This window comes from Scomber scombrus, chromosome 11 (genome assembly GCF_963691925.1).
Source record: "Scomber scombrus chromosome 11, fScoSco1.1, whole genome shotgun sequence".
Taxonomy (NCBI): domain Eukaryota; kingdom Metazoa; phylum Chordata; class Actinopteri; order Scombriformes; family Scombridae; genus Scomber; species Scomber scombrus.
The window spans coordinates 10192032-10211303 of record NC_084980.1 but is presented as its reverse complement, the minus strand read 5'-3'; the positions used below and the strand labels follow the sequence as shown (position 1 = coordinate 10211303).

The 19272-nt window shown below is 37.5% G+C and overlaps 1 protein-coding gene across 1 annotated transcript; it reads right to left on the bottom strand.

The window, feature by feature from the left end:
- Window positions 1-7480: 7480 nt before the first annotated feature.
- On the bottom strand, window positions 7481-17316 carry ccdc39 (coiled-coil domain 39 molecular ruler complex subunit). The gene is made up of 20 exons (XM_062429374.1): window positions 17230-17316; window positions 16356-16475; window positions 16059-16205; window positions 15800-15958; window positions 15595-15687; window positions 15002-15130; window positions 14646-14837; window positions 14373-14476; window positions 14114-14246; window positions 12552-12746; window positions 12272-12436; window positions 12054-12191; window positions 11158-11366; window positions 10873-10996; window positions 10594-10753; window positions 10305-10411; window positions 8680-8820; window positions 8365-8544; window positions 8151-8239; window positions 7481-7884 (listed from the first exon to the last, which is right to left on the bottom strand). Exons 1-20 carry the CDS (start codon window positions 17314-17316, stop codon window positions 7707-7709), a joined length of 2850 nt encoding a protein of 949 aa, XP_062285358.1. The 3' UTR covers window positions 7481-7706.
- Window positions 17317-19272: the final 1956 nt, after the last annotated feature.

Below are 19272 nucleotides of genomic sequence, written 5' to 3'. Positions count from 1 at the left end.
ATTTACATTTAATCCATATATAATCTTACATCTTACATTTAGTAGACCCATAGTTTGTCTTTAGTGGAGTAAGTGTATCTGTTATGAATGTATTTTGTTTCTTTATCATTTTGTCTTACATAAACTGCAGTTTTTTCCTTTTTCATTGCATTGCATCATCTTTTGTCAAAGTACCTGTCTTTAAGCATCACATTTACCAATATTAAAATACTGTTCAAGTAAAGTTAGTGAGCATCACCAGTTTGAGCTGGTTTCAGAGAAAATACAAGATGAATTGGATTTTTTTTAATGCATATTAAAAGAAGATGACAACACTTCAGAAATATTAACAATAATACAATGATTCACATTGGAATGAAATGGAGAGCAAAATACACTCTTAAGAACCAATCATCCAATCCTGAAGTGACATTTGGATTCAGGAAGACGTATACTCCTCTTAAGATAAGGAGCAGTTTACCATATCAAACCCAGGACAGATATACTTGTTGCTAAACTGCTTGTATCCCTCAGCTTCGGTCAGCTTACTTCCTGAAGAGGGAAAAGCACACACATACCGTTATCACAATATCATGGTTAGAAAATCTGACGCAAGCATCCGGTTCTTATCTAAAGAGAGATGATACTCACCATCCATCAGGTTCTGGAGGCTGCAGAAGTTGGTGCTGTTATCAGTAGGATCTTTGGAGAAGTCAGACACGGCATCTCCCTGCACATTAGTAACATTAGAAGAGGCCGATTTTTTTCATGAGGCACCAAAAGGAAAACAGTATGTCATAGAGGAATGTCTGTGACCAAAGCTGACTGAACTCTGATTTTACACTTTAAATTGCTTTTAGTCATAACATCTTTCCGTGTTGTATCACATCACACATGCATGCCTACTTGTTTAATCATTTTATCAAAGATATGACACTGAGTTAAGTAGATATTCAAACCCCAAATTCGGTGTGTTTATGATGAATAAAACTGATGTATTTCTGATATCAGCTGGACTCATTTGTAGTTTTTATAAATTTCAAGATTTAAATTTGGTATTCACTTAAATTAAGTCTTTTGGTCTTTAACAAAGCTTGTTGTGAGTCCAGCAGAGTTGAGCAGGAGTACAAAAAATGTAGGTTTTTTAGGAGGGTCACACTTACAGTCACTTTGCAGATGGTGGACTGCTCCAGAAGAAACTGAAGGTCGCTCACTTTCCTTGTACTTGGAGACGTGTGTGTGGCTTTGATCAGGTAAGGAATTGTCGACACAAGCTGCAGCACATTTCAGATTTAGAAAAGGCTGACAGAAACACAGCATATTAAACCTTTCAAGCTCTCTCTATCAATACTGGAAACAATTACAGATTAGGGGTTATATTGGGTTCCAATTTAGATCTAAGCCAAAATTGTTAAAATGTTTTTCAAAATGACAACCGTTTCACAACAGGACCACCACTCAATTCAGGAAAAACCTGTCATTTAAGGGGCAAAAGAAGCTGGCAAGGATCCTTCTTTAGGCAGCATGAGCACATACAAATAAAATAAAAGTAAGAACAACAAACCAAGAGGAAAGGTACCAAGGAGGACTGGTATCAGTAAGTACTGAGGTATAAGAGAAGGGTATGTTCACTGTGAAAAACTGGAAACTGTTTAATTCTCATAAACACATCATCAGTGTATGAACAGATAAAAGGTGTTTTCAGTTTTTTCTTTACCTGCTGTAAACTCTATGGATAGCAAGTAACTGTTTGCACTAATGTTTCTTTCAAAAAAAACAGTGTGTAGGATTTATTGGCATCCAGCAGTGAGATTGCAGATTGTAGGAGAACCAGTGGCAACAAAACTCGCAAAAAGCATCAACCAGTGTTTGGTTTGTCCATTCTGGGCTATTGTAGAAACATATAGATATAAAACACTCATTTTAAGGTAAAGAAAACATAACATTTCTTATTTTCAGGCGATAATATACTAATTAAAAAATACTTGTGAATATTATATTCAGTTTCTGCCAGGTCTATTTCGCTAGATGCCAATAAATTCTTCACACTGCACCTTTAAATGAATGCTGAAAATGAGATGTTCTGACCTCATATGAGCACCTCTCTCCTGCATACAGACAGCTCTGCCTGATCTGCCAGGCCTTGATCTGGCTCACCAGCTCTGTTTGGACAGTTTCACATGAGATACCGAACAACCTGCAAAGCAGAGAAGTGAGTGTACGATGTGTTACTGTAATATCATTCAAGATGTGTTAGTGTAACATTATTTGTTTCTCTTCACCGATACAACTAATGTGCGTCTTGTGGGTCCTGTAGTCTACCCATATCCAAGATAACAGGCGTGAGAGATTACACTGCACAGAACTTCAAAGTCATCTGCCTCATCTAACATGCATTTGACCCCTTTATGCCATGACAGCAGTGAATTTCACAAAGTGATAACACCATCAAAAAGCGTTTTCCTGGTCATATGATGCTGCATCTGCTCTGTGAACATTAATAGTAGAAACACCAGCTGCTGCAGCAGCAACATTAACAGTCAAATAAAATAGTTTTACATTTAAGTAAAATACAGAAAAGTCACAAAAAGATTACATAAACCATACAAATTAATTAAATCAATAAATAAATGTACTTTAACTACCTCTGTATCATTGCTGACTACACATAGATGCACAAAATGAATCTACATTACCATTTGACTTTGCAATGGGAGTCTGCCAGTGAGATGGTGAGTGAGGCCCCCACAATGAGAGCTGAAGCTATCAAAAGGCTTTTCAGGTCCATACTGAAGGCAGGTGGGTTTCAGGCGTGTATCCTGGATGTACTCAAGTGTGCAGACTTCTTCTGAATGTTGGCTCAAATGGCCCCAAGGGCTTAAAAGGGCGACGCATGGGTCATGTGAAAAACTGGAAAAGAGGGAAGTGCAACATTGATTAACACAGACCATGGCATGGCAAAGGAAGAGATGAGAGGACACTGGCAGAAAATCTCAATACTGACACTTTCTACAGCAAACATTAGACATAGGGAAAGTTATTTTTAAGAGAATGTTATTTGTACAAGAACTGGAAACCTTAAATCCTTCAAAATGATGCTGAACACGTCCAAGCAGCCATTTCTTTCCATTGAATGCTCCAATTTTTCTTACTCACCTATCTCTCGTGGCATCTTCCCTCAAAGATAGTTTTGATTACATTTTGTCTAAGTTTTTTGCTGAGATTCCTGCAGCTGCCCCTTACTTTGGAGTGAGCAGGATTTTATTTGTGGTGCACACAGCATCAAACATTACATTTTGGAAAATCAACAGTAGTGCCTTTTCTACAACTAGTTTCCCTGTAACTCTGGAAAATCTACCGACTATTTGCTGGGACTGTTTATATTTATTTTATTTTTTTTGGTAGAAAGAAGTTCTGATGAAAAGTGCAGGAATATTTAATGTATCTGTGTGTGTCAGTCAGTTTGGTGCAGTTGTGAAAAATGAATTAATTGAATTTTAAAAGTTTTTGCATCTAAATCTTGTAGCTGCTTCATGGTTGATTTGTAAAATCAGCATTGAATAGTTTCTGTTCTTCCTCAGATGATCTTTTTTTTGTTGCTGGTACTGCCTTCCTGACAGTGACCTACATTCAATCAGTTCCACTTTTACTGATTATATGGACATATACATGTTAGACACTGAAGATTGTGGACTGATTCAAAAAAGTCTTAAATTCAGTGACCAGAAATACCAGATATAGAAACAGAGTCTGCTCTGTGCTATCCATTTTCACACTTTTTGTTATGTTCATGCAAAAGTAACTCTATTTCCACACGTTGCATGGGAAATTATTACTGAGAAACTTTCTCAGAGGAGAGATGCACAAGAAAAAAAAGAGACCTGTGTTGGAGGCAGCCCTCAGAGGATGACGGTGGGGTACATCAGGTTGACGTTGTTAATTTTAAAGAAGTTGCTTTGACCACTGTGGGCAAATTATAAGATGCTAAGAAGTTGCATCAAGAGAAATGTAGGATTCAGCATTTTGGAGCTTTGATGTTGAACACATTTTTCTCAGATCTGTCTCTTGCGGGTCCCCCAGCAATATGAAAGTGTGTTATATCCCTTTGTTTATTTCATATTTCTTTTGTCTCTTTCTCTCCACTGCTTTCTTGCTTCAAACAAGTCTTGAACTAACCTGATATGTGTCTAAAATATGCTTGTTCGTTTATAATGATCCTAATATTATCCTGTAATGCTTGTCAGCCTTGTGAGAATGATCAATTTACTTATGAATTATTCTAAATTGATCAATCAAATTTTATTTGTACAGCCCCTTTCATACAGGTAAGTGGAATTCAAAGTGCTTCAGAGATGACAAATGTAATTCATTTAAATAAATTAAATCATAAATACAAAAAACAAAACAGTGACAAATTAAATCAATAAGGGGAAAAACTAATACTATAAAATGAGTGATTTAAAAAACAAAAAACAAAAAAACCTGTATCATTCGTTGATATTCATTTGAGAATCCAAAATAAAAAATTTAAAAAATGGCTTGTTATTTTATTATTTGTTTATGAATATGATACAAAAAAGGAACTTATGCTTTGTTTTTCATACTTTTGATTTTAAGCTCGGGGCAAAGAAAAAAAAAAGTACAAAACGGCCCTTACACGGCCCATTTAGGCATTGAGGAGTCATGAGAGCAGGTTGGGTACTGTGTTAGACAAACAGGCTCCCTCTACTGGCTGAAAATGTAACTGTAGAAAAGGGATATAACATGCCTTTGAATACACAATGTAATTCTTTATTGTTTAGTAATTACCGTGACATTTGTAGGAAAATTACATTTCTTAACCAAAAACCTGCAAGACAATGTTCTGTGTTTTAACCCTGACATCCTCCACTCCCTTTACATTGTATTAACACTTTTATTCATTTAATTTACATACTTTAAGCAACATGCACATACACATACACACAGTCCATTTTCTTTATTATCACATAGGATGATGATCTGTTTTTCTTCATTGTCCAACATCTCCACTGTAAAATCATCCTTTGAATCTGATGGACAGTCTCTTGTTAGCAGGCTGTGACAGTTTCTCCTGTTTCTCCTCCTCTGCTGTCTGCTTCAGACTGCTGTCATACTTGGTGAATAATTTTGGTTTCACTTCTTGGTTTTAAATCTGAACCACTGTTGGTGTAAAATTGCCTTTTCACAATACACTGAGTGCAATGTTAACTTTATTTTTCTGCTTTTACATGTGATCAAGTATACTGTAGATGTATTAGGTTAATACTCCATTCTTTAAAACAGGTTGTGTTGTTACTCATGAAAACTCGTGGCATGCAGGAGATGGATAATGCATGTATAAACAAATGTGTTTGCTTTGATATAACTGTTTTTTCTGCCTTTTTTCAGCTAATTCATCTCTTTCCTGATCTTCTCTTTTATTTTAAAACCCAGTAATCACATGGTGTGAAAATGTCACACAAAACATAACATTAGCAATTAAATCTGTCCGGACTGGAAATATAATAAAGTTTCAAGATGTACACAGAGCTGTTAATAATGTTAAATTTTAAGGGCTGATCTTCAAATACAGATATAGCATAGAAAAGAATACATTACTTTTGTGTCTTTTGTACTTTATTGGCACAGCTGGTACACTTGTTTTACACAGTTTTGATACTTCAAATTTGGTTCGAGCTTAAATCATTTTACAGTTTTTACCTCTTTCTGATAAATTAGAGATACATTTTTTTTAAATTCAGTCTAGTGAATTATTTATATGGTTATTCTGTCAGACTTCCTCTATTTAATTATCTCTATCAAACCAATTAAAACTCAATATTTTGTCCTGGGTGACACTTTAATTTTGTTCCATTCATACAAATCCATTTTACAGATTATAATCATGAACAAATATCACACAGGGTACATTTTCATGGCATCTCCAGCTATGAAAAAAAAAAAAAAAAAGACACAAATTACCTCCACTGAGTGTGCTGCTTATCAACTTTTACCAGTCAACCACAATAAATGACCAGACACCCCAGAGAAGTTTGAGCTGCAGAGCTTTCAGACTTTGGAGACCTTCTTCACAGTGAGACGGAAATCCAGATCTGGTCGGAAGTGCTGGATGATGTCAGTGAGCTGTAAGACACACATTATTTTATATTCATCATATTCAGGTTCTGCTCAACAGTTTGATATTAGACTGTGAGTGTGAACAGCACATATTACATTAGATGAAAAAGAATCAAAACTGAACTGTGTTTTAAATGAATGACTAGTGAGTTACCTCATTTAAAAATGGAGCAAGTGTTGTTTCATTTAGTTCACGATTGGACTGAACAGCTGTCTCAAGGATTGCCAAGACTGTCGGAAAATACATTTAAAACCATCAAAATCCTGCTCGACTTCAAGTTGAATATTCTGCGTGAAAGTGTAGAACTTACTGTTTTCCATTTGTTCAGGTGAGGGGGAGCCAGCTGTTGCCTGGAATGGCTGTGTGGATGTCCACCCGATGGACACTGAGGAAATATTTAAAATGAATAAGACAACATTTACAATCTAGAGTTTTTTAAAAGAAATTTTTATTTCTATCTTTACTCCTTGACAAACTTTCTTTCAGCTGTATTTACAATTATCAAAAAAATCCTTAAAACACACTGAAAAGGAAAAAGGGAACACCTCCAGTCTTCACTTATAAATAAAGATACTTTTACAAATATAATACATATAATAATAACTAAAATAAGGTATCTTTATTGAGCAAGTGAAGACAGTGCAGTTGTTGCCTTTTTCCTTTTCAGCTATATTCACAAATCAAATCACCAAAAAGGCAACTGCAGATATTTCACTGCAAACTTGAGCTGGAGATTTACTCACAGTCTGTTTATTTATTTAAAAAAAGTTTCTTTTACTTTTTCCACAAATTTCTGTCTGTGTACTTACTTGTTTGTGCAGCACATGAGACCAAACATGCAGCAAACAGGATTAGCAGCATTATGTTGAAGCTGTATTTCAGAAAAAGAGAGAAATCCGTTGTGAGAAAGTCTTCCGTCTGCTCTCACTGAGCCTCAGGGTACTTTGTCTCGTATCAGGAAGTCAAAACCTTATTCACACGGTGTGTCATGTCAACAACAATACATCGTATCTTTGAATGCAGCAAGTCAAGTCAGTATCAAAGGTTGGAACAAAATCTTTTCAGCCTGTCGAGCATGGTTTCTAAGCTTGAGTTTATTTACTTAATTATAAACCATGATGGAAGTGATAGTGTGTCAATAGTTAAATGTTTGGAGTCTAGAAAGAAAATGTACTCACAATGACACAATAAAGCAAATCTATTTTCTGTCTTGTAAATTAGAATCTTACTTTTATTGGAAAAGAAAAATGTCTGTTCACATTGTTACTGTCACAAACTACAGTATCTACACTGTGAGGGCACATCCAATCTTTTCCTAAAGAATCTCAAGTCTTCCTTTCAGGCTCCATTAGATTTACATAAATACATATAACTGCAGGGTAAAGTGAACAAAGTCTCCAAATAACACAAATCAAAATACATAATGTCAAAATACAGAACACACATATTGTCCTGAACCTCTTTTATTAACACATTTTAGCATTTTATCGATTATGTGACGAAACAGTGATTCTGTGCAACTATAGCTAACTATAACTAGCTGTTAGTAACTAAAAGCTCAGCAGCCGTCAGTCAGCGGAGCAGCACATCAAGGGTTCTTTAACTTGCTGCCGGTGCTGCTGGTGCTGCTTGCGGAGCTGGAGCGTCTGGAGGTGGTGAGAGGAGGGGAAGTTACAGGCAGATCCAGGCCCAGTTCCACAGTCTTCAGTACGGGGGAATGAAGTGTAGAGGACCTGGGGCTGCTGCTGGCTGAGGACGAGGGACACCTACAGCACAGAGAACAACACCTTCATATATTTGTAAAAAGACAACTAAAATCTCTTATCTTTTCTGTGGAAAGGGTACACAGAAACGTAAATGTATTATTTATTAAGAAAATGACAAGAAAAGGTCTGATGCACTGCTTGACAATAAAAGCGTCAATAAAAGCGTCTTCCTCAGATGACAGGTTATTAATACAAGCGTGTTATCAGTTTTATTAACATACTTTATTATACAGTTTGTTAGAATTGTGAGCCAGGAGCAGCCTGACCTGAGAGAGCCCGAGCTGTGGGAAGAGCTTGACTTAGAGCTTCGGCTGCTGGTAGGAGTGGAAGCCGGAGACGGAAGAGACAGATTGGCCTGAGAGAAACAGCACAAATGACTTGAGCAGTGTAAATGGTTCATTTTTTTACCTAAATGACTCCACTAATGAGAGTAAATCCCTGCCTGTCCTGGATAAATGCATCATGAATCTTGTTGTATACCTGCAGGAAGTATTTCTCCAGCACTGATCTGACGTCAGGTTTGTCTTCCATAGCCTCATTCAGCATCTTGTCAACACTCTTGTTGAATTCTTTCAACTGTCTCAGCTTGATGTCCTTTTCTTCGAAAGTCTCTGTTTTGGTTTGTTTTGCTGTGCGGATTTCTTTGGTGAGTTTGGAGCACTAAGAAATAGTAGAATAATGCAAAATATAAAATATGATTAGGGCCACAGATGTGTGTATAACAATAATAATCCTATTTTAGTAACAGAGGAAAGTATCAAATATGTTTAGTAGTGGTAGAGATGAACGTCAAACCTGTTTTGTGGCTCTATCGATTTTCTCTTGCTGAGAAGAGATTTCTTTGTTCAGTTTAGTGATGAGGATCTGCTTGTGCTCTATCTTATCTTTCTCCATCTGCTCATCTTGCAGCAGATTCTCCAATGTATTGTTCATGTCCTGGAAACGGAGAGCAGAAACAACAACAGAGTACACAAAGGCAAGGCACAGAGACACACACACCCATGCCAAAGCATGTAAGATTAGTCTGCCTGGATGACACAGAGAGACAAGAGCAGTCCAGCGAGTTTTTTGTAACCAAATATTCTATGAGGAACACAACAAATATTAAAGTTAGTCTAATAAGAACGCAGGAATGAAGACAGAGTGTCTGACAAAAGCAAAAAAAATAGTATAAAGTACACAAATTACAAAATGCAAGAAATTATCATTCCTAGTATTTCCTGCTATATTAAGAGAGCTATGAAGAGACAAAAACAGTCATGCTGTAAACGTGATTTGTTTTTAAAACCAGCATGAGCACACTTCCTCCTGCATGTATCAGATAAGTAACATAACAGATCAGATAACTGGGATAATAATACAACAGGTGTCTGTGTGAGTATTTCTATAAAAAAACTTTCACCAACTTCTGAAAACATAAGTGTGTGCTGGTTAAAAAAACAATGGTTAAATGTTTTATTAGCATGCTGAAATGTGCTAATTAGCACACAAAGTACAACTGAGTACATTAGCTTTGTAGGTGTTTGGTCATTTAACTAAACTAGCGCACTGCCCTTGCAAAATCTGTTTTTGCGGTGTGTTTTTACTACAAAGTAGCCTGGGCTATTCGAAGTGTTTTCAGTTTCATCCATTTTTTTGAGGGTCTGAAGTGTATTTCACATTTTAGCTGCCAAAGCTCCGCTGCCTTATACCCTCTCTGGTCCTGCGCTGTGCTCAGTGTGCTGTGTGAGAGGGGGAGTGGCCAGCGGATAGAGCGGCAACAGCAAATGTGTGCTTCTTTTACCGATATATTTATATATATCTTTTACATTTCTTATCCAAACTTGGCACTGCACTTACTCGTGCCCGTAGCAAGACACCTGTCAATTTTGAAATCAATCGGATGAACGGTTCGAGAGATATGCGAATAACACACAGACAGACATTCCTGTCATTTATAAATAGATATGAGAACATTTACAATTTTGACTTGATGGTGGTAGTGAAAAGTGAAGTTATTACAATTCATCCTGAGGGGGAAATGTCTGTACCAGATTTCATAGCAATCTGTTGAATAGTTGTTGAGATATTTCATTCGGAACCACAGATATCGACTTCATGGTGGCACCAGAGGAAAAGTCAGAGGTTTGTGCCAATCCACCCAGATCAATATCACCAACTATAGTGCCGCCAGTGCAGGTAAGAATCTATTATATAAGCTGAGTTTTTTTGTTTTTATATGAGCTGAATTAAGATTTTTGACTGAGTGTCATTTTATATAGTATGTCGATTATTACACTAATGATTGGCAACAGTAAATGGAAAGAGAAACAAATACAACATAAAAAAATGTTGACATTTGGCACTTGGACATGGACATACTGATTTAGGATAACATATCTAGTATTCTTCTCATCAATAGGTCTATAAATAGAAATAACCTGTAAGTCCTGTTGGAGCTCTTGGACCAGTTTTTTCTTGTACTTGAATGTCTCTTCAGCGACTTTGAGCTGCTCTTCCAGCTTCTGCTTTTCCTGGTACTCTGGACCTGAAACGAACAGATATTAAGAATGAATAATCAGTTCCTATTTGAAATGTTGTGCTATCTTTCAAAATACTTAAATGAAAAATAAATGAATTAATAACTAGTTGGAGAGATTTCTTTTTTGTTCCTCAAAGGGACAGGAAGCCAGCTGGGTTGTTTTATTCAGTCTACCACACCATACGTACTGGACTCATTGACTCTGTTGAGGGATTTCCGAAAGACAGAGTTACTGTTGTTGAACAGTTGAATAGTGTTCTCCAGAGCTCTATTTTCCAGCTCCATCTTGCGAATTCGGGAATCCAGACCGTCTCCCTTCTGCTTGAGCTCCTCTCTCTCTTGTGCAGCCTGGTGAAAAGCACACAGCGGGGAATTTAAAATGCTGGTGCGCAGCAGACGAATAAATGCAACCACGTTCAGCTTAACAGTCTCTGTATTGCGACATGATGGTGCGTTTGTCCTCTCACCTTTGTGATGTAGTAAGCTTGCGATTTCTCCTCTTCCCCCTCAGGAGGAGCCATTGACAGGGTCACAACCTCGAAACGTTTTTTCATCATGTCAATCTTGTATAGTTTCTCATTCAGCTCAGCACTGACAGAGAATCAAAGTTAAATGAAATCATATTTTTTTCCAAATCAAATGAAACACAACTAAAAGAAAAGTTAGAACTGTTTGATCATTTCGTCAGTAGTCAGCCTGATGAGCAAAGGCCCCAGGAAAGTGAGATTTGGGGTCACAGCTGAGTTCTTTACCTTAGTTTCTGCCTCTCCTGTTCGCTGATCTTGAGCTGCTGGTTGAGCATTTCTCTGTAAACCTTGATCTCATCCTCCCGCTCCTTTATGGCTCTCTGCAGCTCCAGTTTCCTCTTCTCCAACGTCAGCATGCTGTCCGTCTTGTTGTACAGCAGATCCCTCACACGCTTGACCTCTATCTTCAGGATGTTGTGCTCCACCATGTTGTCCTAAAGAGGGACAGGTGAGGTCAGCAACACGTGTGTTTGCAGGCGTTTGTTTTGCATGTAGATGGTAATTATTTTCAGATACAAAATAGATCCTTGTTTTATTTTTTTTATGTGATAACCTTCTAACATCCATCAGGTATTCCAGATATTACCATGAACATTTAGGTACATTTATTTCTGAATCTATTTCAAAGTGCTGAAAGGAAAAGGAAAGTTTTCATCACAACTTTTTTAGATTCGTTAGAAGCAGATCTTTTAACTTTGTATGAAAGTAATGAGTACAATGGATGCAAGTCATTGTAGAGGAAGACAAAACCACTGTGGTGCCTTTACTGTACGTGCAGCTGATTGCTGGTGGATGATTGTTGCTATGTTTGCATTATCTTGTCAAAAGGTGAGAATTAGAATTACAATTAAAGTCTATTCCTATTACTCAATTATCTAGTAATTTTTTTTAAATTCATTTAGTCTATAAAATGTGAAAAAATAATGTCAGTTAATCTCCAGTGTTGAAGCGGCTAGTCAAATGATAAAAATTTTTTAGAGGATGTAAATACTTAATGTTTTCTGTGGATAGAGTATCATTTTCCAAGAAGCACTTAAACCCCTAAACACAATTTGAACACAGGAAAACCTTCAGATTTTCATTCTGAATTCATGATACCTGCCAGGACATCAGTTAGTTACCTGCTTCCTAGCCCTGACTATCGTCAGCTCCTTTTCATTGGTATTTTGAAGCACAATTAGCTCTTTCACTTTGCCGGTCAGATCTTTCTTCTGAGCTTCTGACTTATCCATCTCTTTCCTCAAATAGCGAATATCATCCTGCAAAGATACATGTGATATGGGATTATTTGTGAAAAAATACAGAATAAGATGGTGAGGTAACAAGCATGTAGTCTGACCTCAGACTCCTTGAGTGTGTTGGTAAGCATATTGGCTGTCTTCTTCTTCTCATCCAGGGTTTTGGTCAGCTCAGCAATCTTTGTTTCTATCACTACTTTTTCATCGGAGTGAATGTCACCTTGCAGTCGTGCCAGTTTTCTACCCAGGCACACAATCTGGGTGTCCTACACAAGGCAGGGAAGTGAAAGGAAATATCTGTATATAAGTATGCATATAAGAAAGCTGTGTAGTGTAAATCTGCACATTTTTGTGTGTGTGTGTTTTTTCTGTTAAGCATGCCTGTCCACTCATGGTCTTCTGCTGTCTTATTAATTCCTTCTCCAGTTTCCTGAGCTGACCGTCCAGACCGGTGATGGTGGATTTGCTTCTGGAAACATGAGCAATAGAATCCTTCTCCTTCGTCTTGACGGCATGTAAATGCTCTTTGTGACGATACAGCTCCTCCCTGCAGTCACGCAGCTGGACATCCAGCTCCTGTTGTAAGGCACAAAACAGGGTTACACAGTATAAAGTTTACAGTGACACAGCACAGGGCCATGACATTTTGAGCTCAAACTGCATTGATACGGCAAATGAATAACAGCCTCCAGAATTATCTATCAAGGACATAAGTGTGGGACACACAATGAAGTTGAATGTGTTCAAAAAAAAATCTTCCATTTCCTGCATTTATATCAATATTTATTCAATCAATTAAATATTACATTATCACATGATAATCCGATGGAAAAAATGTAATGACACTTGCTGTATGAGTAATGCACTAGTTTAGATTTCACTGGTAGATTTTTTTTCACATTTGCTCTAATTTTTTATGTTTAATTCTAGTTTTTTTAATTTATTTTTGTGGAGAATAAAAAAAAGTTTGTGGTGGCACATTCAGAAGACGAATAAAGCAGGTGCTGGACCAAACAACAACAAGAGAAAAGCCTGCACACTGCAGCTCCCAATGCAGGCTCCAGACTTCAGTCTGAAGAAGAGCACTGTGCTCGAAACATCACATTGGTGATATCCAAATAAATACCTGCAGTGGGAGCTGCAGTGTGCAGACTTTTCTCTTGTTTTTGTAGAGAACACTAACTGTAAATTTCATTGTCTGTTTTACCCTGAAAAGTGGACTGCACAGAACCAACAACCTCCACCTGTAGCCTCTAAGGCAAAACCCAGGGCAAAACAAAGCTAAACACACAAAAACACATGCTAGAGGTGCAGTGTGTAGAATGTAGTGGTTTATAGTGGAACAAACTTTGCTGAAATAAATAAATATGTTTGAATTCAAGTATAATCACCTGAAAATAAGAATCACTGTGCCACCACTAGATGCCACTAAATCATCCACACTGCATGTTAAGCTTATTGCAGTGAATTCATGGTAATAATTGAATGCCACCCCCTACCTATTGCCAGTGGAAATTACACCCTTCACACTTCAGGGTAAAAAAGGCCATTTTTACTCTATTTCATGTCTATAATTGAACAACTCTAATGCTAAAACTGCATTTGAAGTTTGTATGTCTTCCCTCTGCATGATTTACCCTATCAGGTTGCAAAATAAGATTAAAAGTTTATTTCATTTTAAACATGCAGTAGGCACCTTTATTTTAATTAACAAATGAAAGTGTGGCAGCCACCCACAACTAAGATGTAAAGACACACTAATTACCCAAATTTGATTTTGCAGGTGTATTGATGTCTTTAAATTCAAAAACCAGCCAAGCTATAAATCAAAAATGATAATGAAAGAGTTTCCTGAGGTGAACACCTGAAAATAAAGGTTAAGTTGGGACATGTATTGTAAGTTCTCTTCGTATCGGAGAAAAACAGTTTGTGTGGCTGCTCACCTTGATGTCCTGCTCCTCCTCCTTGAGAAACTGGTCCATCTGGGCAGCTCGCTCCTCCTCACTGAGGGCAGTCTGTGTCACAACTTCCAGCTTCTCCTCCAGCGCAACATTGTAAGTCTTGGCCTGCTTAAGTCTACAACACACAAACATACACACAGGCAAACTCAGTAAAAAAGAGTCAGATAGTTTGGAGTTTTGTACTGATTTAGATTTAAGATTATATCACTGTAAAGATTAAGATTAAGACGTGAGATCTGACTTGTCATTGTTATCTTGGATGTCTTTCTTCATCCTGGTCATGCGGGACGTCACAGAGTCCACATCAGAGGTCGCTCTGTCCAGTGTGCCTTTACAACTATCCAGCTGTGGACACATGAGAATAAATCAATCACTCTTACAAGATAAAGCCAGATTTCTGATTAATTGTAACATTCTATGAGCACACATTCAAATATACCCATGATTAAAAATATTTGTTAAGAGGAGTCTCTGGTAATTAGTTTTTCATGTTGAGCTGCTCAGAGATGCTGACCTCATCCTTCAGCCTGCTGCAGTTATTCTCCTGCTCCTTCAGATCTTGCCGCAGTTTTGCAGCCTGCCGGTTGGCAATGCTTGTCTTCCTCTCGGTTTCCTTATTGTTGTTCCTCTGAGTGTCAAGCAAGTTCTTCTTCTCTGTAATGGTTGCATTCTTTTCTCTGATATTCTGATTGGCTTGGGCAAGTTGCTGAAATGACAAAGGAATGAGAGAGGAGTACAAACTTTTGGTGTTACTCAACTGTTCAGTTTTGTGTGTGTTTTCACGTTTTGGTGTCTTTTATTGTTCAGCAGTTAATGTGCCTTGGTTTGCATCAGCATGTCTGCTGTCACAGGCAGACCTGTAACATTTACCAGAGCACACTGCTGCATCTCAGTGTCTCGTTGCTTCATCTGCTTGATGGTGTTTTCCCACTGGTGGATCAGCTGCTGTGTTTCCACATGGGCCTGCTGCAGATTCTCTGTAGTCTTGTCCAAAGCAATCTAATGGAAAAGCAGGAGAAAAATGTTGTTGTCTGTGGTTAATAGATTTAAAGATAGCTCCCGGAGGAGTGATATGAAGAATATGATGTAAAGCCAAATTTATACTTGCAATTAAATGTCATCTAACAGGCTGAGAGACATAAACATTGCAAAGCCAAATGTTTTGATGTCAAAACAACATAAATTGTTCTTACACGATAATCCGCCAGGTGCCAGTGGCATGGGGATTAATGTATATATCAGTGCAATGGGTCCCATGTTGGTCAGCAGACATAAATTTCAAATTTCAATTCCCTTTTCTGCCTGACAAGGGAGTATTTTTGTATGTTTTATCTATTAAGGGGATATAAAGACAACCTTGTCATCTTCCTTCCTCCACTAATAAAAAAATTGTTTTTTTAAATATCCGTGCTCAGCAAGAATCAGCCATATTAACAGCAAGAATGTGTGTTTTCTTACAGTACCTGTGCAGTAATAGTCTCAGTCAATTCCTTGTCGAGTGCTTTGTGCTTTTCACTGGCCTCCAGTGTCTTCTTCTCTATAGCCAGAGTTAGTGACTGCATCAAGACAGATTATAAAGCTCAGTATGAGTCAGACAGAGCAAGTAACAGCAGTTAAGTTTGTAAGTAATGGCTGCTGCAAATCTACAGACAGGCCTTTTCTCATTACCTTGATCCTCTGCTCATCTTGTTGGGCGTACTTGATGATGGCCATCGTGTCCACATCTTTGCGTGCTGACTCATCCAAAAAGGCATTCATAGTCTGCTGGTCCCAGTTCATCTGGTTCCTAAACTCCTCTAGCTTCTGTTTAGCCTTGAAGATGTGGTTCTGAGGATATGAACAAATGTTAAGTAGCACATTATGGCACCAACAGCAACTGTATAGCCAATTCTACAGTTGAGGTATACACGCTGTGGATGTTATAGACCTCTAGCATGTTTCTCCTCTCTGCTAAAGATCTAAGCGCGTTGTCCATCTTAGCAGTCTCCTGCACCAGGCGACCTGTCTCTCTCTCAGCGAGGGCTGTGAGGTGCATTTCCGACTCTTCTTCTCTTTCCTTGGCCTTGCACAGAGCCTATGTGCAGAAAAATCAAAATGACAAATGAACAGCACACCCTGACACTGTAATTTAGTTTCTACTATCCATTATTCAAGTGTAAACTCTGCAAGCTAATTAACATTTTCCGACACATAGAGTGAATAAAAATAAAGTTTTGTACTGTACCTCAGTATTTTCCAGCTCCTGTTTGGCATTTTTGAGGAATTCACTGAAGAACTGCTTTTGATCTTTGTTTTTCTCCACTTTGATTTCCAGTTGCACAAGCTCCTTCTCTTTCTTACTGATCTGTAGATGAAATAAAAAGCTGACCATATGTGACAGACAATCCACAGCATGTTTGTCCTTGTCAGACGTCACTACGTGCAGTTACAAATATTTTGTGATGAAATATGGATCAGATATGGACACTTTATCAGTAACGTTGTCATAACTGTACATTGCATTAGTTCACTATAATAACGGAGACACATGACCGCTAGAAATAAAGAGAGAATCACCCAATAATTAGAAATTAACAAAATATCCAACTGTTGCCATTCAATCTCTGAATCATATTCATCACAATTTTGAGGTACTTGTATTTTACATGAGTAAACAGTTCCACTCCACTACATTTCAGAGGTAAATATTATACTTTTTACTCTTTAGTGTTACATGAGAATATACTTGATTTGACTTGACTTATATAATATGTTAGTCAGAGGGACCTAGCTACTACTTCTATATCAAGCTTATAATATGTGCTTATGAAATGATGTTTGTTGCTGAATTGGTACTTGTACTTAAGTGAGGGATCTGTGTACTTCTTCCACCACTGGTATCTATGCAGTAACATGAACCTAATTAAGTTGGAGCCCTTAGGTCACATGACCTTAAAGCTACTGATTAGGACTTTTAAAAGTAGCTGTTACATACTATTCAAATGTAGGTAATTTAATTGAACAGTTAGCATTGATAAGAGTACTCTAGGCTACAAGAATGAACTATTTGATCATCAGTGTCATGAACAAGTAGTTTAGGTTAACTACCCTACACTCACCTCTTCTAGCAGAGCCTTGTTTTCAGCGTTCAGCTCTGGGACAGCAAAGCGCTCATCCCAGCCACCGTCAAATACATCTCCAGACATGTTTCACCACCGCTTAACTGCGCCTCAAGAAACAAACAGGAAAACAGTTCTGACGTGATATTTTGTCCCACTAAATTCAATTTGACCAGCTATCACGGTTTCTTTCTCTAGTTTGCGGTAACTGCTGTAACCGCTGTGTCTGTTGTCAGTCGCCCTTAGCAACCACACGCGCCTTAGATCGTTGTCACCGGTGGGAGGCAGCGCGAGGCTCGAGTCAGCTTCAAAACATTCAAACAGTATTCAACCAAACTAAAGACAAGCATGTTAAAGATTGGTGAAATCAAAGGAGAAATCTTTTGGCCATGAGTTTGTAGATGTTAATGACAGAGGATAACAGCAGTTCTAAGAGCTTCTCAGCTGGGTCTTTATCAGCTTCATGAGTTCACCGACCAGAGAATGATCGGTGGACTTCCAGATTTTATGACAGGAGAGGCTTACATCTTTTTAAACTTTTTAACATGCCTAGGCAGAGGTTTAAGTTCTACTGGTCTTCCCATCTAATTGCATTTTCTATCTCTCATCTTCTCTCTTTGTAATGTCTTCAATTTCCTGTCCCTACTTGGGATTCTGTAATCATAAAGAAACCCAATCTCCATCGCTACAAGTGCAAGTTAATCCAAGCTAAAAGTTTGGAAACACCTTTTTAGAAAAGAATATTGTTTTCCTTTTAATGACCTCAGTTCTTCCTTTTAGCTTTTTGAGAGTGTGAAGATCTCAGTTTTTTTGGTGGAAAAATGTATGACAGTAAAAATAAAACAGAATCATGCACAGGTATTCTGCACTTAAAGATATTTTACCTTGAAGTTTAAAGGTTTTCCTACACCACAAGTCTTACCAGTTTACCAAATATGTAGTATAAACATGGAAAATATCTTATCCAGCATATTTTTTTGCATGTTTTAGAGCTTTGGACAGGCCTTAACTTAAAACCAACTTTATAAATACAGTCTACATATATTATTAATGCATCCTTAATAATATTTAATCCATACACTTGTTTTAATCGCAAAAAAGCTTTGCTATGTGACATATGTCAAAAATTAGGATAGTAGATAGAAATAGAAAGTAAGATCAAGGTTAGGGCAAACCAGTGAGCAGTACTGTGTCAAAATCAACTGAGTGGAATAATGACTGCTTCAACAGCTACGTATATGTTTTTGATGGTGCTTTATTTTTCTTAATGGCCAGCCTAAATGTGCATGTTATTTCTATCATAATAGCCAGTGTACTCCATTGTAAGGGCATCTTGCATGGAAAAGTCTCTTATGTTCTTCACTGGAAGGACAATGTTTTTTCTTTGAAACTACATCAAATTCTGCACTTAAAGGAACCCTAAATAGGTTTTTGTTTGTTTAGTTTACTACAAGGACACCCACACACACCCTCCAGCTCATCCCCATACAATGGCAACTCATAGGGAACTGTATTACATCTTGTGGGGGTACTTTAAGGGTGCTAACACATTTTCTTCCACTGAAATGATTGTCACTCTGTATGGTACTTCTTCCTGATTTACCATTAACTAAGACCGCAAATACAGAACGTTGGCATATTTGATCCATTGTGTCGGCACCTTAAAGGGCCACCTTAGGGGATATCTGTACTTTAACGGTATTTAACAAATACTGTGATCAACTATAACATAGTCCACATGGACTATTTAGTGTATTACTCAAAGAACATAATGTGTTTTGTGCATATCATGAGGTACTTTGGTTTTGTTTGTAATACAGCACTGTCTACATTCCCCTAAGTTGAAAAGAAAATATTAAAAGTTAAAAATAAATCACCTCCAACTAGAGGAACAAAGACCTCCTCTATTTTAGCTCACATTTGACCTTATTTAACTCAAAACATCCTCCTGATTTATAAAAGAACTCATACAAGCCCTAAATTAAAACAACCCATTCCTTAACCAGGGGCTACTGAGAATCACTTCTATTTACACATAAGCAC